At 38.5% G+C, this 19,816-nt stretch overlaps 2 protein-coding genes and 1 pseudogene across 2 annotated transcripts; 1 reads left to right on the top strand and 2 right to left on the bottom strand.

Moving 5' to 3' along the window:
• Nucleotides 1–234: 234 nt before the first annotated feature.
• On the bottom strand, nucleotides 235–6,064 carry LOC147330471 (translocon-associated protein subunit alpha-like). The gene is made up of 9 exons (XM_086292031.1): nucleotides 5,875–6,064; nucleotides 4,918–5,036; nucleotides 4,748–4,841; nucleotides 4,452–4,579; nucleotides 2,498–2,632; nucleotides 2,019–2,095; nucleotides 1,518–1,596; nucleotides 1,230–1,323; nucleotides 235–1,111 (listed from the first exon to the last, which is right to left on the bottom strand). The coding sequence occupies exons 1-9, from the start codon at nucleotides 6,062–6,064 to the stop codon at nucleotides 1,047–1,049; spliced, it is 981 nt and encodes a 326-aa protein (XP_086148157.1). The 3' UTR covers nucleotides 235–1,046.
• A 3,047-nt stretch (nucleotides 6,065–9,111) lies between these two features.
• On the top strand, nucleotides 9,112–13,900 carry LOC147330470 (uncharacterized). Its single transcript, XM_086294201.1, has 6 exons — nucleotides 9,112–9,258; nucleotides 11,347–11,463; nucleotides 11,819–11,852; nucleotides 11,945–12,006; nucleotides 12,092–12,183; nucleotides 12,975–13,900. Exons 1-6 carry the CDS (start codon nucleotides 9,228–9,230, stop codon nucleotides 13,221–13,223), a joined length of 585 nt encoding a protein of 194 aa, XP_086150327.1. The 5' UTR covers nucleotides 9,112–9,227; the 3' UTR covers nucleotides 13,224–13,900.
• Nucleotides 13,901–17,119: 3,219 nt separating this feature from the next.
• On the bottom strand, nucleotides 17,120–18,783 carry LOC147330469 (ammonium transporter Rh type B pseudogene; annotated as a pseudogene).
• Nucleotides 18,784–19,816: the final 1,033 nt, after the last annotated feature.

The raw sequence follows: 19,816 nt of genomic DNA, 5'->3' as shown, positions 1-19,816 counted from the left end.
ACACCTCACACAGGATGTCATCACAGGATCTCAGCTTTTACACATATATACACATATTCCCTCAATCACATATCTGAGGTTGGGAAAATAAATATTTACTTTGTTCCACAGGGAAAATGTGGAAATGTTGTGGAATGCTGTGGAAACATGTAGCATTTGTCTTTTCCCTGATTTTTTCTTTCTTTCTTTCTGCACACTTTCACAATCAAACAAATTTTTAATATTACACAAAGATAATCTGAGTAAATACAGCCTTTTATTGTTTTTCAGAAGGCGTTGCATCACAAATACTGACATACAGCGTGACAGACCGCATCACTAACACTGACTGAATGCTCTGCTCAGGAGTAAGGCGGCAAAATTGACTTGCACAGACACTGAGACACATGGTTTCGACATTTGCACTTGCAGCTGCCACTGTACCACTTTAAAAAACATAAAATCATTAATGGACGTTATGTGTGAATCATGTGTGGTAATTAAAAAAAAACAAAAAACAAAAAAAAAAACGGCATTTTTTGCAAGAGACCAGATAAGGCAGAGAAGGGTTTGATGATAGAGAAGACTGTGATATTTTCATTGTTATTATCGGAAATAAAATAAAATAAAAATAAATTAAAAAAAAGGAGTGGCAATAAACTCAAATTCAACCCTCTTCAAGAAGGCAGTTCAAGCCAGCCCTTGTAATCTTAATTACCGATTGTCTTATTTTTCCCATTACATCTCTTTCTTTCTCTCTCTCTCTCACACACACACACACACACACACACACACACACACACACAGATACAAAAGTCCCTTTAAAATGAGCCACAGTTCAGTCTTCTTAGTGTTTAAATGGTCATGGTCCAATGAGAGCACAGGATCCTCTCAGCATGTAATACCTTGAGACTGTATCGAGCTCCGATTCTCAAACATAAAAAAAAATCTGCTTCAAAAACTGAATTCCAGACATTTGCATTCTTTGTAAATTTGAACTGAGTTATTGTTGCGAGGTGTTCTGAAAGTTTGATCAAGATTATAACGACAAAGGGAAGCCAGCACGTTTATTGGTCTGTCCCAGCCGCCCTCTTGGTTCGTTTCCGGGGGGATGCTTTAGGGGAAGCCTTGTCTGAAACACAGGAAGTAAAGATCAAATACTCAGAAATCAAAATCACAGTAAGAAAACAAAACAAAGCAGAGGGTGAGTGGAGCAGTGTAATCATAACAGCTGGGCAAAATGAACTTACTCATGGCATTAAGAGTCTCCTGAGGAATCCAGCTGATGTCCACATCATTTATTCCAGCAGTGCCCTTTTCTATTTTCACAGAAAGCCTCTTTTTCTGCAGAACACACACAAAGGTAGAAAGACCACATTATGTCATGTTAAATCCAATTTATTCACCATCATGCTGACTTTACCAGAAACATTTCTTCACATTTACACTGATTTACAAAGATGCGCCTCATTTCATCTAATAGGCAGACAAAATATCCTTAGATAAAAACAGAAAAGCCAGGGATGACGAGCACATACCGTCCTCGAGTCCAGGACCTGGTACATCCCGAAGAGCAGCAGGGATACCAGTCCCGCCAGGAACACGTACATAAACATTCTGCAAATAAAAGCAAAAACTCCAAGTTACAAATACACAAGAGCACAAAAAACAAGAAGAAGCCAGATTTCTCCATTTATCAACCTCGATTGCAAATTTTATGTTCGATTTTTTTTCCCAGAAGGAATACGCCGTCTTCAGCTCGACTAATATTTCTGCCAACAGTTTGCACGTCTTACACCAGCAGCACAATCCTGGCTGCGAGTCTCTTTGTGACAATTTCACACCTCCTTTTGCAGGTTTGTACATGTAGTGCAATCTTCTGGGAGAGCTGCAGAGAGCCGGATGTGCCAAAACGACGTGACAAATACAATTTTGGACATTTCCATTTTTCTTTTTCTCCAGTGGAATTAAAAAGACACAAAACACTTCATTTGCGTTTTCAATTTTGCCTTTACATAATAAAAAGCAGAAAAGCTTACGTTTCTCCATCCAGTCCCTCTTCTCGTTCAGTGATGGTGACAGTCTGGTTGTAAACGGCAGTCTGGAACACGCTGCCCTAAATTTATTTTTTACAAAAGAGAAGTCAAAAGACAAACAGGGAAAACAAAATTTAGGAGCTTCTCTTTAAAACGTGTCATTAAAATGACTCAGTATTTGTTAATAGTGCAGAAAAAAGCAGTCAAAGCTCAGCAGGGGGAAATGATGACAGTAAGGACCCTCCTGGAAATCCAAATTATGGGAGAGAGAGAGAAAAAAAAATAGTTGCTAACAAAATGTAGTGCTGATGAAGATTTCTTCAAGGCTTTTAATATTCATGAATCATGAATAATCATTAGGTGTGCTGTGAAAAATATTCCTGACAGTTACTGCCTGATATCTTCACATTCTACCCCCTCCCACCTTCTCTCAGTAAAAACAATAAATAAATAAACTTTTAAAACAATAACACTTATTTTACCTCAGTGTCTTGATAGTTGAGCAGGATTACAAGTCCAAATGGGCGACCGGCCATTGGCTGTGCTGGGATGAAGGAGTACTCGAAGGAGGCCTGAGCTTGTGGTTTGACGACAGTGTTCAGGGGCAAAGCTGTGAACTATAAACACACAAAACACTAAGAAATCCTTTTCTGAAAGTATGACATGAGCTAGTTTGGTTTCCTCAGTTAACCTAACATCAGCGTCTTTAGACAAAGCTGGGGTACCCGGAGAGAATCCGGGGAGAATGTGCAAACACCACACGAAACGCTCCGGGAACCTGGAACCCTCTTGCTTTGAAGCAACAGTGCTGATCTCTAACACCGTGCTGCCATTTCTGAGGTTTCATTAAAGCTAAACAAAGTAGCCTTTGCTAGTCCCAGAAATGGGAAATTCACAAATGAAGAGAGCATGTGCACAAATATAATAAACATCATTTTACTTTAATGTTTCTGCATCATTCAGATATTTAAGTTGTTCTGTTACACAATTCAGTGTGGAGTTCATGTTCTTCCCTGAGTCTGTGTGGGTTTTCTCAGAGTACTCTGGCCTCCACCCACAGTCCAAAGACATGTGGGAGTTAGTGGGGTTCGGTTAACTGGGGATTATAAATTGCCCATAGGTGTGAATGTGAGTGTGAATGGCTGTCTGCGTGTTTTAGCCCTGCAACAGACTGGCGACCGGCCCAAGAGGTCACCAGTCTGTCGCCCTGTGGTAGCTGGGATAGACTCCTGCCCCTGCCACGATCCTGAACTGGATAAATGGAAGAAAGGATGGATGTACAATCCCACCCTTAACATTTTTTTTACTTTATTTTTCATTAAGACATGAAAGGAATAGAGAGTGTTTATATGTATTTTTTCAGCATTTCTCAACATTCAAGAGAATAAAACAGAAGTAATGAACATAGGAAATAAAAAGAGAATTCAAAGAAACCTAAACCCTGATATAAACTCAGGGAAAGTCTTGCCATAAAAGTATGTTTAAAGGTTTAAAGGCATGACTTAAAAAAAAAGTGACCAACCATGTCAACCAGGTTGTTCCAGAGCTATGAGGCGCTCAGTGCAAATGCTCTCACCTTAGGGCTGTGCGATATGACCAAAATCTCATATCCCGATATAAGACATCTATCGTCTGATAACGATATAAATCACAAAAATTTAACATTTTCTGTAAATTCTGTGAATCTCAGGCAGCTCGACTTGCGTGAAATGTTTCCAGCTGCGTGTCATGTACCTGGAGTTGAGTGTTTTAATTGAAACTATACATTTTTAGACATAAGTTGTAACGGCCGCTGTTTTCTTTGTGAGCATTTATTACACGGCGTGCTGCGGGGAAAAGCCTGTTCTAACGTTTGAGTCTAAGGTTTATTTTTTAGCACCTGGCGGCTCTTTTTGCTCCTCATCCGTTAATACGTGATTCAGTTTATTTTGAAAAGTCTCAACAGGATGTTGAGCTTTATTATGAAAGGTTTATGTGGAACATAAACAAGCGGACATGCGATGGTTTTACCGTTGCTGTTGCTAACGACAACGCATAAAAACAGGCGATTGTCTGTCAGTAGTGTGGTTATATTAAATATAAGAGAAAGAGAGAACTTTAAGAAATTAATATACCCACTACAGTGACCATCAAAACGATTAAAAAATATTGCCGTAAACAGTTTATTTTGCGACACCATGAAACAAACGATAGCGTAAAATGAAACGATAGACATTTTTATATCGTCATCCGATATATATCGTTATATCGAACAGCCCCATCTCACCTCTTACATTTTATATACTGGTGCATGTGGTAGTTAGAGGTGGAAGATGTACACCATGAGCGGCCTTAAAGGCAGCCAATAACATTTAATTTCATAGCTAAATCTCTTTAGTTATGAACTTTTTACATTAACATTTTACAGCAGGATATGCGGCACATTGTGTCACTTACATTTTGGATGAAGAACTGGAAGTCCTGGGGATAACGAAAGGAGGCCTCCAATGACTGAACGGTGAACTCCTGACTACCCTTGTTGGAGAAACCCACCAGGAACCGCACAATTTCATTGGCAGGAAACTCTAAAAGTGTCATGACCAGAAGTAAATAATGAATAAAAGAAAAAACACAAATGTGAAGATACCATGTGTTTAACACGGCCACAAAACTGGCTTCTACACCATGAAACAACTAATTAAGCTTTTTGCTTTAGTTTTCTAGCAATTATTAACAAAACCAGCAAGACCAACCTTCTCCCGTGGTGAAGATGATCGTCGTGTCGGCATCAGGGTGAGAAGCTAACAGTTTGTCCGCCGCTTCGTCGGAGTCATCTTCGTGTCCTTCCTGATGACACACACAACTTTACATTGTAAAACCACCACTAGTATGCCTAATCGTGCTGCGCCATCACTGTACATACCGAGGTTTGCATCTGATCCTCTTCAACAAGGACATCTTCATCATCTTCCTCTTCATCTACTGCAGCATCTGAGTCCTCGACAATGTCCTCGGCCGAGTCTGAGTCGGCATAAACGTGGCCTGCGAGTCAGAAGCCACAGTGAAGACATGAATGGATTACGGGAATGATGCTGGTTAACACACATGAAAAATGTTTTAGCAGTTTTCATATGACAATCTGAGCTTGTAATCTTTGTTAATTCAGTGTGTAAAACAGACAAGAAAGTGCTGCATTTGGCCATCATCGTCACACAGACAGTATTTATTTATTTCATAGCAATTTATGTCAGATTATGTCTGTATCAAGTCACGTGATGAAGTGATAGATGGTTATTTAAAGAAGAAAAGCAATGGAAATGTGGGCGAAAATCTAATATACACTTAAGCAAGGAAAAATCAAATAAAAAGCGGTTGTAATAAATCTGGCAACCTTGCCTCCAATTTCAATGAAACAGGAGCAAAGACACTTGAATGTGTGTCAGCAGGGCAGAAACCAGCAGAGCCAAACAGTACGAACATCTTATCTATGGTGACGTGTCCCAGAAAAGAGAGGGAGCCTCCAGCTGCTCTTACATCCTCGGCCACTTCATACATTCGTATTAAAAAGCTGCTCTGTGGCTCCAAAGGGAAACTAAACTTTGCGTGACGTGTATATATTTCTTCTTACGAAGAAAAAGACCGCTTTTTCTTTAATTCACAACAAAAGCGACAGACTATTGTATATCTCTAGATGTTTAAGAATAAAACCTGCCTTATATTCACGTTAGCAGCTGACCCAGCTGTGGAGAAAGCTGTCGGATCGCCCCGTGACTGTGCCACGTCAATATGTTAGGCGAAAAACTTCTGACCAGCAGCGGAGTGAGGCTACAAATGTATCTGCCTGCTTTCAAGTGAAATAAATACATAAATAAATGCTTACCAACTGATATCAGACCGCAGGGGAAGGCCAGGAGAAAAAGCAGCAAAAGTTTTGATGTGAAGTTGAACATGTTTGCAGAGGTGGAGGCTGAAGTTAGTACCACATCAGCAGTTTGAGGAGTAGAGGACGGGAGCTGAGGAGGGGGCGGGGTAAGAGGAGTTCTTCTTCTTCTCCATGTTCCATGGCGCATGCGTAGAGCTTAGTGGTGCATTACCGCCACCTAGAGGAAAAACAAACAAACAAACTTTGTAGCGTGGATGAAGTGGAGCCACGTCGTCCATCTTTAACACCGTCGTTGGGCTGGATGTGGATGTGAAGTAGACTGTGTATAACAGCTGTTTGTTTTCAGGGCTTTTTATTTTGCACCAGCATCTAAAACGTTAATAACAGGAACATTAAGTTGAATCACCATGTTTTTATGAAGGGCCAGGGGCACACGAATGGAGGTGGGTGAGGCATTAAAATCCCTTGATTCGCATTAAGGCTAAATATAATCCAAAAGCTTAATGTATATGACAGTATATGACAGGCTACACCGTGACATGTCTGTGTTGCACATGAGGCTGCACAACAGTTGTGACCCTGTGTAAAATGTAAATAAATGTAAATGTAAATTGTCTTGTTGAAATATGCATTACTGATTTTCAGCCTTGTTCTTTGCGAGGTCTCCAGATTATGTGAATCTTTTGATGATGTTGTGGACTGTAGATTAGGAGGTATTCAGTCTTCTCATTTTATGATGAACATTTTATGCACTTTATTTTGAAACTGTTCCACATTTTGTAGACACAGTTCTCTGCAAACTGTTGAACCTCTGCCCATCTTTAGTCCCAACATTTACGTTTCCGCCCTTTTCTTGCTCCTGTCCTAACTTTTGTGGGATGTGTTGCTGCCATCAAATTCAAAATGAAAATATTTTTCATGAAATTGTATCAGTTTAAACATTTGATGTTTTCTGTTTTGTCGTAATATAGGTTCATGAGATCTGCAGATGTTGGCATTCTGTTGTTACTTACATTTTTCGCAGGGTCTTAACTTTTTTGGAAGCGGTGTTGCACAAGACATGTACATAGATTTCTACATCAATTTCTAACACTGGGACTGACTTTGATAAACCACACTGAGTGACAAGAGGGTAGCCAAAGGTAGACAAACCAGAAGATAAAAAAAATAAATAAATTAATGTCTGCATAGCAGATAGCATGGTGGTATCTCAAAAACTCTCTTAATACAAGTGAAAACCTCTGCAGTTGTTTACAACGGAAAGTTTCTGACGCACTGTGGTTAATGTGGCTTTATGTGTTTTTGACCGGTGTACCTAATTATAACACAAGCATTCCCACAACTGTCAGTTTTAGTTTCCTTCGTCTTATTTGTTCCTATTAATAAATACACTGTAGCATTAGAATGATCCTATAGGTGGAGAATATAAGCAGCGGGATGGAGTAACACAGCTAGGATATTATACATACAGTGTGATGAGCAGCGCTTCAGTTAGTCCATTTAATTAACAGTGTAACAGCTCTTTCTGCGCCATTCCTTTTAACAAATTATGAAAAGATCTCACATTTTGGATTTGCCTGGTTGAGCAGATCCATGACTTTAAATATCTGCTTGAGTGCAGTGGTATAAAGGTGGACATGCTTTAACCTATAGCCCACACTCCTTGCAGAAGAATAACTCACCCAGTGTTGGGTGGGATAGCTAAGACAGCCTAAATGTCTTGAGCCACTCTTTACTGAATTTTCATCCATGTCAGATGTCAGCACCAGTAACTTTTGAATCAATGTTTAAACCGAAAATAACTCAGATGCCCAAAAGGATGATTGGAACAATCCTTCCCACATCTGGTTTAATTTAATATTCAAAATGTGACACTTTATACACAGAAGAAGGCAAATAAATGACTGCACTGCTGTCTGCGTGTTCAACCCACGCTTCCTTCAGTAAATGGACCGTGAGAGTCTTATCATTTGCTCCTCTCATCCTGAACTAGTGTTCAGCCTGCTGACATGGGGCTGATCAGCAGGCTGCCAGCTCCTGCACGTTTGTATGCAGAAGATTTAGGAGCTGCAGTTCAGCACTATAAATGAATCCTGAAGAATGATTGCTGAACCGGGTGAAATTAATTCCCAGAATGTATGCAAATATTCGTCTTACGTCTGACAGTGATTTGAACAAACCGAAAGCCAAATACCAACAGATTTATCTGGATGATATGAGAATAAGATGCTAAGAGAGCTAAAAACTCATATTTTACCCCCAAAGTGACCAAAACTAGGATGTGACTTAAAAAACTGGGCCTCTGGTTTGTAAACACATCCATTAACACCTTCTTGCTGCTCTAATTCCTGTTGTCTGATGTTGCAGCTATGAAATATGAACCACTAATTTAAGGTGTGTGTTGCCAAGTAAAGAGGTCAGCATGAAAAATTTAAATCAGTGAACACCACCATGTGCTGAATGTGTCAGACTGTTACCAGAATAATTGGTTAACCTCACTTTCTGTCATGGCCACTGGCATATTTTTGACCCAGCAGCTCACGACTGACTTTAAAGATATATAAATACATCTGCAGGATTACAACAAAGATACCATTTATTTTGGTTTATGACTTGATCCATTACTTTGACAGGATGCTTCCAAGTTCCATCACTGACATCTGTTACCTCATATGTCTAAATTTCCTAGTCGTTTGCACTTATTAAACACTTTTCTTTCTTAAAGGTCATAGTTAGCATTTTTATTTTTTAAATCTCATTTTATTATTATTTATTTTTCATATACAAATCACTGCTTTTCATGGATTCTTTTATCTGTATGCATACATGTGTAAAAATCATAACCACTGGAGTTTGTGCTGTAGTAGTTACAAATATTTGTCCCCACTAGAAATGTTTTTATCTCCACGGAGAGAATTTGCTCTCATTCTTAATATGTTGTCACATAGTATCCAGATGTTGTGTGAAATAATTAAAGGATTATATTTAGTGCCTCAAAGATAATTAAATGTCTTTTTCAGGATATTTAAAGTAAAAAGGATATATCCCCTTAAATCAAACGTGTTCATGTCGTATTCCTTAACACTGAAAGGGTAGGTCTTCAGCCTTGGTACCTGATCTGTCTTGTAGTCTAAAAAAAGTTTGTGGTTTTCTGCAAAAGCACACATCCTGTAACAGTCCTTTAAGACAAAAAAAGCAAACACGCTGGTGTCACATCATACTGCGTGAGCACAAACATGCAGCGAGTTCTGTAGAACTGCTTGTCAAAGACAGAGTACAGGTGTAAAAGATTTAGTAGACGTTTGTTTTCAGAGTATAGTTTGGATTGTCCTTGGTTAAACTTCACTGCCATGGCAGAAAATTGCAGCTCCACTCAGCAAGGTAAGTCTTGAATGAAGATACAAACATCGTTAGATTTCACAGTAATGTAAGCCAAGAGTTTTCCTTAGAGTTAGATCAGGTTTTACATTATTTATAAATAAAGATGGTTAGTGTTAGTGCTTGTGATGCTTCTTATGTTGCTTTTATATTGAATTAAGCTTTACTGGTTTGACTTTAGAGGGAGTAAAAAAGGTTGATTTTCATATCAGATTGCATTTTGATTAGCAGCTTTTGTGGGACTTCCCCATCTTTTCTGTTATTGCTCTAACAGACGTTTAACAGAATCTCAGTACTTTCCAGATGTAATTTTAAAGTTTTGAAAAAATAAAGTGCTGAAAAATAAACTGTATGCTGTCTGGCACAATGTGACAAAGATCATTCCAGGAATTAAACTACACTGGGCACACCAATAAGCTTATAAAGAGATGTAATTAATATAGCGCAGAACTGTTCAGCTTGTTGGTTCCCTAGCAGTTGCAGTTTCTCATGTGGCACCTTGGGAAAACTAACCGCCCACCCCTGCCTGAGATGCTGCCGGAGAGAGAAACATATCCAAAATTAGAGTCAGTAGGACTTCAGCCAAGGGGGCAGGAGCTGGATGATAAAAATGTTTCCAACTTTGTTTTTAAATCAGTGAATAGTGCTTTAAATAACTGATCACAGCAACCAAAAACAAACAAAGAAAATCCCCCAAAACTGAGCTTACTAAAAGGTAGGTTTCTTTTATACACAGCTTCTCCCACGCCTTCACAGCTGACAAGTGAAGTGTCTGTTGTGTACAGATTCACAGCATTCTGATTAAACAGAATGCTGTGAGTCTGTACACAAGGCATCAGCCGCTCAGAGGCATCAGCAGTTTAATTAGGACGGTGCAGTTTGCCCAAAGGCAAAAAGCAATACTGTGTAAGATCGTAGAATGTGTCTCATTTTAATGAGGCGATGCATTACCAAAGCTAAATTATTTATTTAGATTTGTAACAGAGATCCTATGCACCAGATATTACTCGGGCAGAATGTGGACCCATTTCCACCACTGCAGAGTCCAAACACGTTAAAGTGCTCCTTCGTTCACGGTGAAGATGAGCAAAATTCAGCTGAAAGTTATACGAGATATTGCACACCACAGCTACACAGTTAAGAGTTACAGTTACAGTCAGGCTTTTTATGTGATTCAGTGGCAAACCAAAAACCAACAGTGTGTCGACTGAATGTTTTAACTCACTAGAGATCGATGAGGCTTCAGGAACATGTTAAACATAGTATATCAAAAAGCACTGCAAATGGTTTCTGGGGTAGGAAATGCGCCCAAGATGCTTTTGCTCGGTCTGTATTCCTGCAGCAAACATTGCACACATCACACATCCATGCATGCAGGTTTCTCAGCAAAACCACATTTTCTGCTGCTCAGTGCTGGTGTAGATGTATTGCTCAAGGACTCTGATGCTGTGCATGTTTTCACATTTTGCTTTATTGCCCAATTTCCTTCAGCATTGTTTGAACAATCCACTTTCAAGCATGTACCTCTAGTTCTGCATTTTTTAAAGAGATATATAAAAAAACAATTTTTATTTTGTTTATTCATATTTTAAAAACTTTACACGATGCATGGATGGTTATTCTTCATTAATATTGTTATTATCAGTAGTAGTCACTTATTTAATATCTGTTTAAAATGTGAACTAAAGAGGGGAAAAAAAGGCGTCCCAAATTGCTAAAATTAGCTTTCTGTGTTGCGTGGTGCAGTGATGAAGCACAGCACTCACTTTGTGAGTAGGGTATTTCTGTGTGAAGCTAAGTCATTTTCTCACAGTGCTTCCATTTCTTCCCACATTCAATTCACAATTCATACACATTGCATTAAGTTGATTGTGAGCTCTACAATGAGCACATGTGTAAATGGTAGGCAGTGGATGGATGGACAGAAAGTTAAAGACACAGCTATGTAAAAAAAACTGTCTTTTGATTTTTTAAAAACATACATAGCAGTTTTCTGTCTTCATGCATGAGATTAACTATGAGGTCAGTGAGTGTTGCTCAAACATAGTTTATTAATTTAAAGTGACTCATATTTGTTTTTCTTTTTTCTAGCTTCACAGTTGGGTTATTTATCTAAGGAATTACAAGCGACCTTAGGAGTTCTCAGTGCAGCGCTGATCATCTCACTGGCATGGAATATTTTTTGTTGTGTATCAAAATTTGGCTCAGGTAATGACATTATTTACTCTATCCTCACTCAAAAAAAAAAAAAAAAGATTCTTCACCCACAGTAAACATGACACTATAGTTTGAGTAAAATGCAACTGAAATATATTATCAAAGAGTTGTTTATTCTAATACTCAATTATTTAAAAAAAAAAGTGCTTGTATAAACTGAATGCATATCAATCAAATACATTTGATTTGACCAGATTTAATTAAATGTAACATTTTTACATTTTACCTGTAACAAAAATACATCAGAAATCCAAATGCAAGTTAAAGTCAGCATTTTATGGGAATTAACACAAAACCCCCTGAAAACAATCCAGTTGTGAATATATTCATCTTTATCTTGTATTAGGAAAATGGAGATGTCCACTGAGAAGACGGCAAAGGTGTGTAGCGTGGTTTTTATTGTTAACAAATTACAGTAAAACAGATCTGCATGTGAAGAACTCCGTTTTCCTTTCTGTGTTCCCAATTTTAGTCAGAGCTTGAGGCAGATGGAAGAAAATCCTATTTATGGAAACGTAAGCTACCTGCAAACAAGTAGGTGCAAGCGGTCGTGCGTCTGGCTGTGCACATGCTTTAGTACACTTGTATCAGATTATAGCGTGATGATATTTCTCCACAGGCGTAACTTTGTTAACAGAAGACAATCCCCCTCACTCATCACTCAGCTCTTCAAATGGGAAGTATCAGCGGAGAGTCAGATCAGACTTACAGGTAGATTCTTTTAAACTCTTTGGTTTGAGATCGTTTATTCTGGCTTCACTTTGGGCTCTCTGTCTGTTCATACAGGTTATTAAACCTTCATGACAATATCTCTCCAGAAAAAGTTAAATACAGCTGTATGATATTAGATTAGGTAATAGTAGGAACATGAAAAGTGGTCCTCTAGCATAGGTCAGTCTAGACCTACTAACCCATGGGTGTCAAACATAAGGCCTGGGATCCAGAATTGGCCCAGAAAAGACTCCAAACTGGCCGCCTGGCCCAATGTGAAGAAGGGCATAGCTTTATTATTTTTAATTGTTATTTAATTTTTAACTCTCAGTTTTATACCTTTTCATGCCAATAAAGGCTTCTCCAGTGCCAGTGATAATAAACCAATTAAACCAAAGTAATTAAATAATAGCTAAATGATTAAACGATGAAAAAAATATTATTATTTTAAAATATCTACTAAGGAAATTTCTGTTGTTGTTTTTTTTTACAGTGGGTCCACAGCAAAAATTTTTTTAAAAAGATGAGGAAAAGCACATATGTATTTCTTACAATTTAAAAGCATAGAGTTGCACTCACAGATTTCTTTCATCTACTAAAGCAGCATTTCTTTATCACATAAGAAAATTGAGATGTACTGTTGAAATTACACTTCTTTTTCTTATATTAAAACATCGCAAGCATTAAATTTAGTTAGTTAAAAGTCTTTTCACAGACAGAAAGGAGAGTTTTACTAGTTCATTGCATTGAAGTGTGATCATGTTTACATTGTTTTTTGTTTCTTCTTCCAGTCCAAAAACCACGACTGCTATGCCAACCTGACCTTAAAGGGCCCCAGGCTGCAGGCTGGTCACAGCTGTCCGCAGATACAGTACTCAGATGTAATGCAGTTAGGGGAGCCACCGGAGTCAGAGAAGGAGGATGACGGTAACACGGACGCCCTCTCCACCGTGTCTGATCTGTATGCTTCCGTGCAAACTCAGCGAACAAAAACCATTGACTCTGCAGACAATGAGGAAGGCTATGCCAACCATCTCTGAGACGTGCACAGCTGCTGATGCTGAGATGACTCAAATGGCTGGTTTTTTTTTCAGGCCCAATCTGTCACCACAGGATGTCAGTGTTTATTATTATATGAAAAATGGAAACGCGTCTGTGCAGTTGTGAAGTAGAGAAGTGCTGCACTTCTCTGATTCATTGGCTCTCAAACTAGTTAACTAGCTAACAAGAGGACGGGACCCACAATTTCAAACAATTATTAATAATAAACAGGATCCGAGTGGATTTTTACTTAAATAAAGCTCAGAGTAATAGCATTCACAAACTCTTTTTGGGTTTGTTAAATTAAAAAGAAAAGAAAATTCATGTTCTTTTAACTCCCCGACAGTTTGAGAATCACTGCTCTCCTGAATGTGAAAGTTTTAACATAAAATGTGTATTTTATGTAACATTTCAATGACATTTTTTGGTGGACCTGTTTTTTGATGGTGCATTTGAAAGCTAATTAAGTACAACATCTCTATTTTTGTTTTTTTGTTTTTACAAAATGACACAGTAATTAATTTTGTAATATTTGCTCTAATAAAATAAATGATTATCTAAGAGTGCTCCAGACAAGCTTTTGTATGCTTAACAATATATTCCACTTATAATAAGTGAGTAAGTAGTTTTTTGACACTTGCTTTTCAAGTCATAGCACATTTAATATTGTGTAATAAATCCCTTTTCTTCTCTTTGCTTTTAACTTGGTAAGAATTCTTTTAAAACAACTTTCTTCTGCTGTGTCAATGTTTAACCCTGTGAAATGAATGGGTCACTGAAAAGACCTAAAGCAGCATAAAAACAACAACAACACAGAAATAAAATGCAAAAGAAATTTTACTTTGTGTAAACCAAGAATTAATATCAGTTACCATCACTTAATTTCTTTAAAGTCCTTTGGTTGCGACATTAGGCTTCTTGGATTAAAGGTCACTTAGGTCTGTACTTTGCATTTATTGGAGAGCCTTATTTAAGGCAGTGGTAGCATTTACCCTTTGAACAATCAATGCTTGAGATAAGAGTTTCTAAGAGCTAATGGTAATTGCAGTACAGTTGAAAAATTATCATCCATAAGAGTGAGCCTCACGGCTTCCATTTATTTTAAGTAGGTGCTGCTCATCAAATGTAGTGTTTTCACTGACCATCAGCTAGTGGGGCTACCTCTATAAAAACAAATGCTATGAAAATGTGCTGGTCTAGAACATTCAGGTTTGTGATAACATAATCTTCCCAGGAGTGGACATCCCATCAAACTCACAACGCGGTCAGACTGTGCAAGCTTCAGAGAACCTGCATGTCACTCTACAGGTAAAAGCTTCCTGTTTATAAAAACAATGCAGCAGCCAAGTTGCTTAGCTTTGCAAAGCTGCATCTGAACAAACCACAAGACTTGTGGAACAATGTTAGATACTTAATGCATAGCGCCACATTTGGAGAAACCCAAACACAGCATGTCAACACCAAATCCTCACATTAACTTCCACAGTGTGCAAAGTCAAACTGTGTGGAGTGCAAGTAGTGGACCCAGGTGCAGACAAACCAACGTGTGGAAACCAACTTAATAGGAACAAAAAGTGAGCCGTTTAATTAGGCTGATAAAAAGGTACAAAAACAAAAATGGTAAATGGCCTGTATTTATATAGCGCTTTACTAGTCCCTAAGGACCCCAAAGCGCTTTACATATCCAGTCATCCACCCATTCACACACACACATTAGACACACTGCACATAGGACAAGGACTTTCACAATAAAACAGGAAACAGCATGGAATGCAGACATGACAACACAAACTTGCTAACATAAAACATGCAAACATGAAACAAAGGGTGAGGGAAACTTAAATACATGGGTAGTAAACACAAGGGGAATCTAATAAACAAATGAACTTAGCTGACCTAGTCAACTTCAAAATAAACTAAAACTTAAAATGCTCGGTCAAAAGACCCAGGAACGTGACATAACTGTCACCACATTGGTGATAGTGGTGATGATTTTGACTTGTTTTTTCAGCCAGTCGACTATGAACGCTTCCGTATACCAAGGTATTCTTGAGTCAAAGGTGAGATCATGGACAGTTGATCCCAAGAATATCAACAAATCTAGGCGGGGACAAGTATCAGGGATGATTCGTGATAAGGGGACGATTTGAGGATAGCAGCAAGTGTGAAAAGGAATGTTTACAAGATGCTAGTGAGACCTGCTATAATGTACTTTTTGGACACAGGAGCACTGACAAAAAGACATGAAGCAGAGCTGGAGGTAAAGGTGTTAAGATTTCAGTTGGGATTGACCGGAATGGCCAGCGAGTATATCAAAGGGACAACTAAGGTTGAGCGACTTGGAGGCAAAGATGCAGAGGCAAGACTGAAAAGAGATTAATAGATATAGCAAAGGATGATATAGCAAACATGCAGAGGATTGCCCAAAGATGCCCTACCATTAATTACTGCTTCATTCTGAAATATGATCAACCTATCTCTAATAATCTGCTATGTACCACAGGCCTTCAAGCTGGCAATACTTAAACCATTACTTAAAAAGTCATCTCTGGTCCCCTTGTCAGTGGCACCTGCATGACCTGGGGCCGAGAGCTATATGCGAGCTGTCCTGGAACAACGGACGCCGGGGGGGCCAGGTGGCCGACTGCCAGACCAGCGTCGCCGGCCTCCGGAACAGCGTTGCCATCACCGCTGGAGACTTGGGCAGCCTCCGCAAGAGACACTGCCCTTTTTCCATAAAGAAGGTGATCCACTCAACATAAAAGCATGCACCAGCATTGTGTGCTTGATAAAAATCAGAGCACATAGCAACTTTTGAGAACAGTTGATGATTAGATAAAGAATTGTGTCAAACCTATCAGTTCATAAAAGATTGGTGATGTATTTAACCGTTGTAACAGTGGCATACCCATTCATACATGTAATCAAAGCAGGACATGGAAACTCACTTTACCTTTATATTATGATCTTCTCTTCTCGTAGAGCCAAGTTTAAAGTGCTTGTTTACATCCTCAGTTATCTTGTCTTATCTTGAATGAGATGATACCTTATATGCAGCAGATATATTATTTCACATTGGTCACTTCCAACTTAGGCCCATGATGCCCAGATAAAAAGTTGCGGAACAGCGTGACAAAACTTGCTTATAAACCATGCATGTATATTAAGAAGTCCCAGATGTCAAAAGTCCAGCTGATAACATAAACTCATATATTCTTTATGCTTTTATAGAGGCTATTTCACTTGTCCAGACAATAGTTTTTCAAAGTAGAGATGATTTTTTAAATATCACAAAACATGTGAAATACATGAAATTTGAAAATATTTGTAAAACGATGAAGTAGCACTAGATGGTGATGTTAAAAATGCTGAATGACATATGTTACCTTGATGATAATGATGATGATGAATTTCCATTAAAGGAGATTATGTTTTCATATAAGCTAATTTGCTCGGTGAATTCTGGAAACAGCATGTAATGCAGACATGACAACACAAACTGCGTTGTTGCTTGTTGTCATTGACTGAACCATGGGCCATACTTTGGTCTGGTGATTGTAAAGCACAGTGAGATTGTTATATAGACAGGACTTTTGTATCCTTGAGGCAATCTAGAGTTAAATCTGACACCGTAAAACTATGTCAGATTTTAGTACAGATTCCACTATCATGGTCATGTTATGAAAATGTCATGTTTAGGCTTCTATTTTATTCCTGTCGTATTTGTAACACTTCAGTGAGTTAACAAATTATTTTATATCTATTTCTAAAGGGACGATGTGTGTCAAATATGCCCTGGCTTATTGTTGATATGTCTTCACACATTAATTCTAAATTAAAAAAAAAATCAAATGTTTAAATTAATTTCATTTTGACAAATGATTTATTTAAGCATATACCTTTTGCAAGAAATTGGATTCCACACATTTTTAAATAACAATAATGATAAAATGAATCATGTTTTATTAAACTGTTTATTTTAAATACATTATATTGCAAAAAAGTTCATATTTCAGCCTGTTACTTTTCCATTGCTTTTTTGTATGCAAATGCTAAGTGAGATTTATGGAAACAGTTCAGTACAAGTTAAAAAATATAAGGTACAAGAGCTCAGACTTTGGTGTCCATGGGGTTCATTTGCCCTTTTTCCTCATAGGTTAAGGGGGCTTCTACACTGGAAAAGTCAGATGGCAGCTCAAAGAAAAGCTCATCATTGAAGCAGTTCTTATCAGATGGAGATGCCAAGGAGGGAAACTTCATGACCAGCCCAGTGAGCAGACCACCAACTGTAGAGGCTCCGATAGTGGTAAAGACAGCCGCAACCTGGTACAGCGCTTGCTCCCGTGCAGTGCGTCCCAAGCCTGGCTTCAGTCCAGGAATCACCTTCTGCAGTTCTAGCAGCTGTGGATCTCCTTCGGGTGGAGCACGGTGGGAAAAGATCTGGTACATGCTGGGCCCGTAGGTTTCCTCAGTGGCGAGAAGGATGGCGCAGATCCCTGCTGTGGCCGATATGATGCCAGTCAGTCCGTGCAGGTTGTGAATACCACACTGGTCTTGGATCCTCATGCGATAAGCCATAAAGGGGGTCAGGTACTTGTAACCAAAGAAACAGGCAGTACAGCCCATGACGCCCAGTGCATATGCAGCTACAGGTGAAATCATCATGTCCACAGAAGCTCCAACTGTCACACCGCCTGCTAGAGTCACATTTTGGATATCAGCCATCGTGAGCTTGCCTCTCTTATTGAATAGTGCAGAGAGTGCAAAGGCAGTGATAGTGGATGAGGAGAGACCTATGAAGGTGTGGAGTATTGCTCTGTGCTGATCATCGCCTTTAAATGTAAGCGCAGAGTTGAATGAAGGCCAGAATACCCAGAGGAACAGGGTTCCCATTACAGACAGGATATCTGAATGATAACTAGTGATCTCTTTAGCATGTCCATCATTCAAACTTGGCCGATAGAGCATAAATGTCACTCCTAGACCAAAATAGCAGGCAAATATGTGGATAAGAATAGTGCCGCCTGCATCATTGATCCTAATGTATTGGAGTACAGCCCACTCTGTCACAGCAAATATAGGAATCTCAAGAGAAGCCATGACCAGTAGCTGAACGGGACTGGTCTTCCCAAGCACAGCCCCGAAGGAGATGAGCACCACAGCACAGGCAAACTCTGCATTCACCAGGTTGATCACCCCCAGGTGAATTTTCCCATCATAGTAAAACTGGAAGAACCCTTGCATCAGGATTGCCCACTGGATTGCAAATGTAGCTGTGAGAAAGTTGAAGACCATCCCGCCAAAGCCGTAGAATCTGAAAAAAGCCAGCAGGCAACCGAAGCCTATGAAGATCATCACTTGCACATCAGCAAAGTAGGGGTAGTCGCGATAGAGGGAGTTCTCCATGGGGCTGGTCTCATTGTTTTGCAGCTTTGCGTTGGTATCGTCATCATAAGTGACAAAGACAGCATAAAGAGCTATGATGATCACCTCAAACACTAACACAAACACTGGCAGGCTCACTTTCAAACTCACTGAGTCCTTCATGTTGATGCTCAGTATCCAGACTGCGACTCCTCTTGCTACAGCAACACCCCTTTTGTACTTTTCTCTTTTTTTTTAAAGATCAGATAAGAGCAGATAAAGGCATTGGTTAAAGAGAGTGAACACATGCAATGCAGTTATTTAATAGTGGATTGTTATTTAACAACTCGAGAGAACAATGTACTTTAATCCCTCACTGCTCACAACTGAGCTTATCTCTCCCCCTGTGGTTTTCCGTAACAAGTTCTGATTGGTATTAAATGTCTTTATTTTAAACTAATCATGCGGAAAAAAGAAACAGATATTAAAATCAAGTTAAGTATCACAATGTCATTTTTTTGTTATTAATTCTGATGGCAGGAACATTGTGGTTTATAGATTAAAATGACAAATGTACATGACCCGATGGCAAAAGTGATGAATTTAAAGTTTCAGGATATCGAATAGTTAATAATGCAAATAATCTTTACAGGCAATCCAGTGTAGCTAAATGCATAGAAGCCAATGCACAGCTTGTAATGAATTAAGGGCCTGTGCTGTTGATCTATGGTGGAAAAAACATCTTTCTGCTATTGCTGCTATTGATGAATTTTAGATGAGTGTTTTAATTTCAGCAATGGATAATAATGGGCATCATTAATTAGAGTTAGGAGGCACAGTGTGGCTGGCACTTTTTAAATATAGATACAATTCAAATAGTTTTACATGACAGAGTGGGAAGGTGACACAATCATGAACTGTCACACTTTTATCACTTAAATACAGCACAGCCATTTAAAGCAGTCACTGTGGGCATTGTTAACTGTGTAAATCGTTTTTTTGGGGGAAAATTAAGTGCAATAAAAATAAGAATGTAAGAAAAGAAAGTGGTGGTATTTAATATTTAAATATTATAATATTATATTATATTATAATATTAAATATTATATTATAATAATATTATAATAATCTATATTTAATTTTCTATATGTCATTATGGTTACTATTATTGTATATGTATATGATGTCATCCTTAGTTTAAAAATTCCAGATTTTATTTCAAATATGA

Source organism: Aulonocara sp. 'chitande type north' Nkhata Bay, linkage group LG5 (assembly GCF_057382095.1).
Source record: "Aulonocara sp. 'chitande type north' Nkhata Bay isolate Kocher_YH1m ecotype deep benthic linkage group LG5, A_spYH_male_GT1.1, whole genome shotgun sequence".
NCBI lineage: Eukaryota > Metazoa > Chordata > Actinopteri > Cichliformes > Cichlidae > Aulonocara > Aulonocara sp. 'chitande type north' Nkhata Bay.
This window is presented reverse-complemented; position numbering and strand designations above follow the sequence as displayed.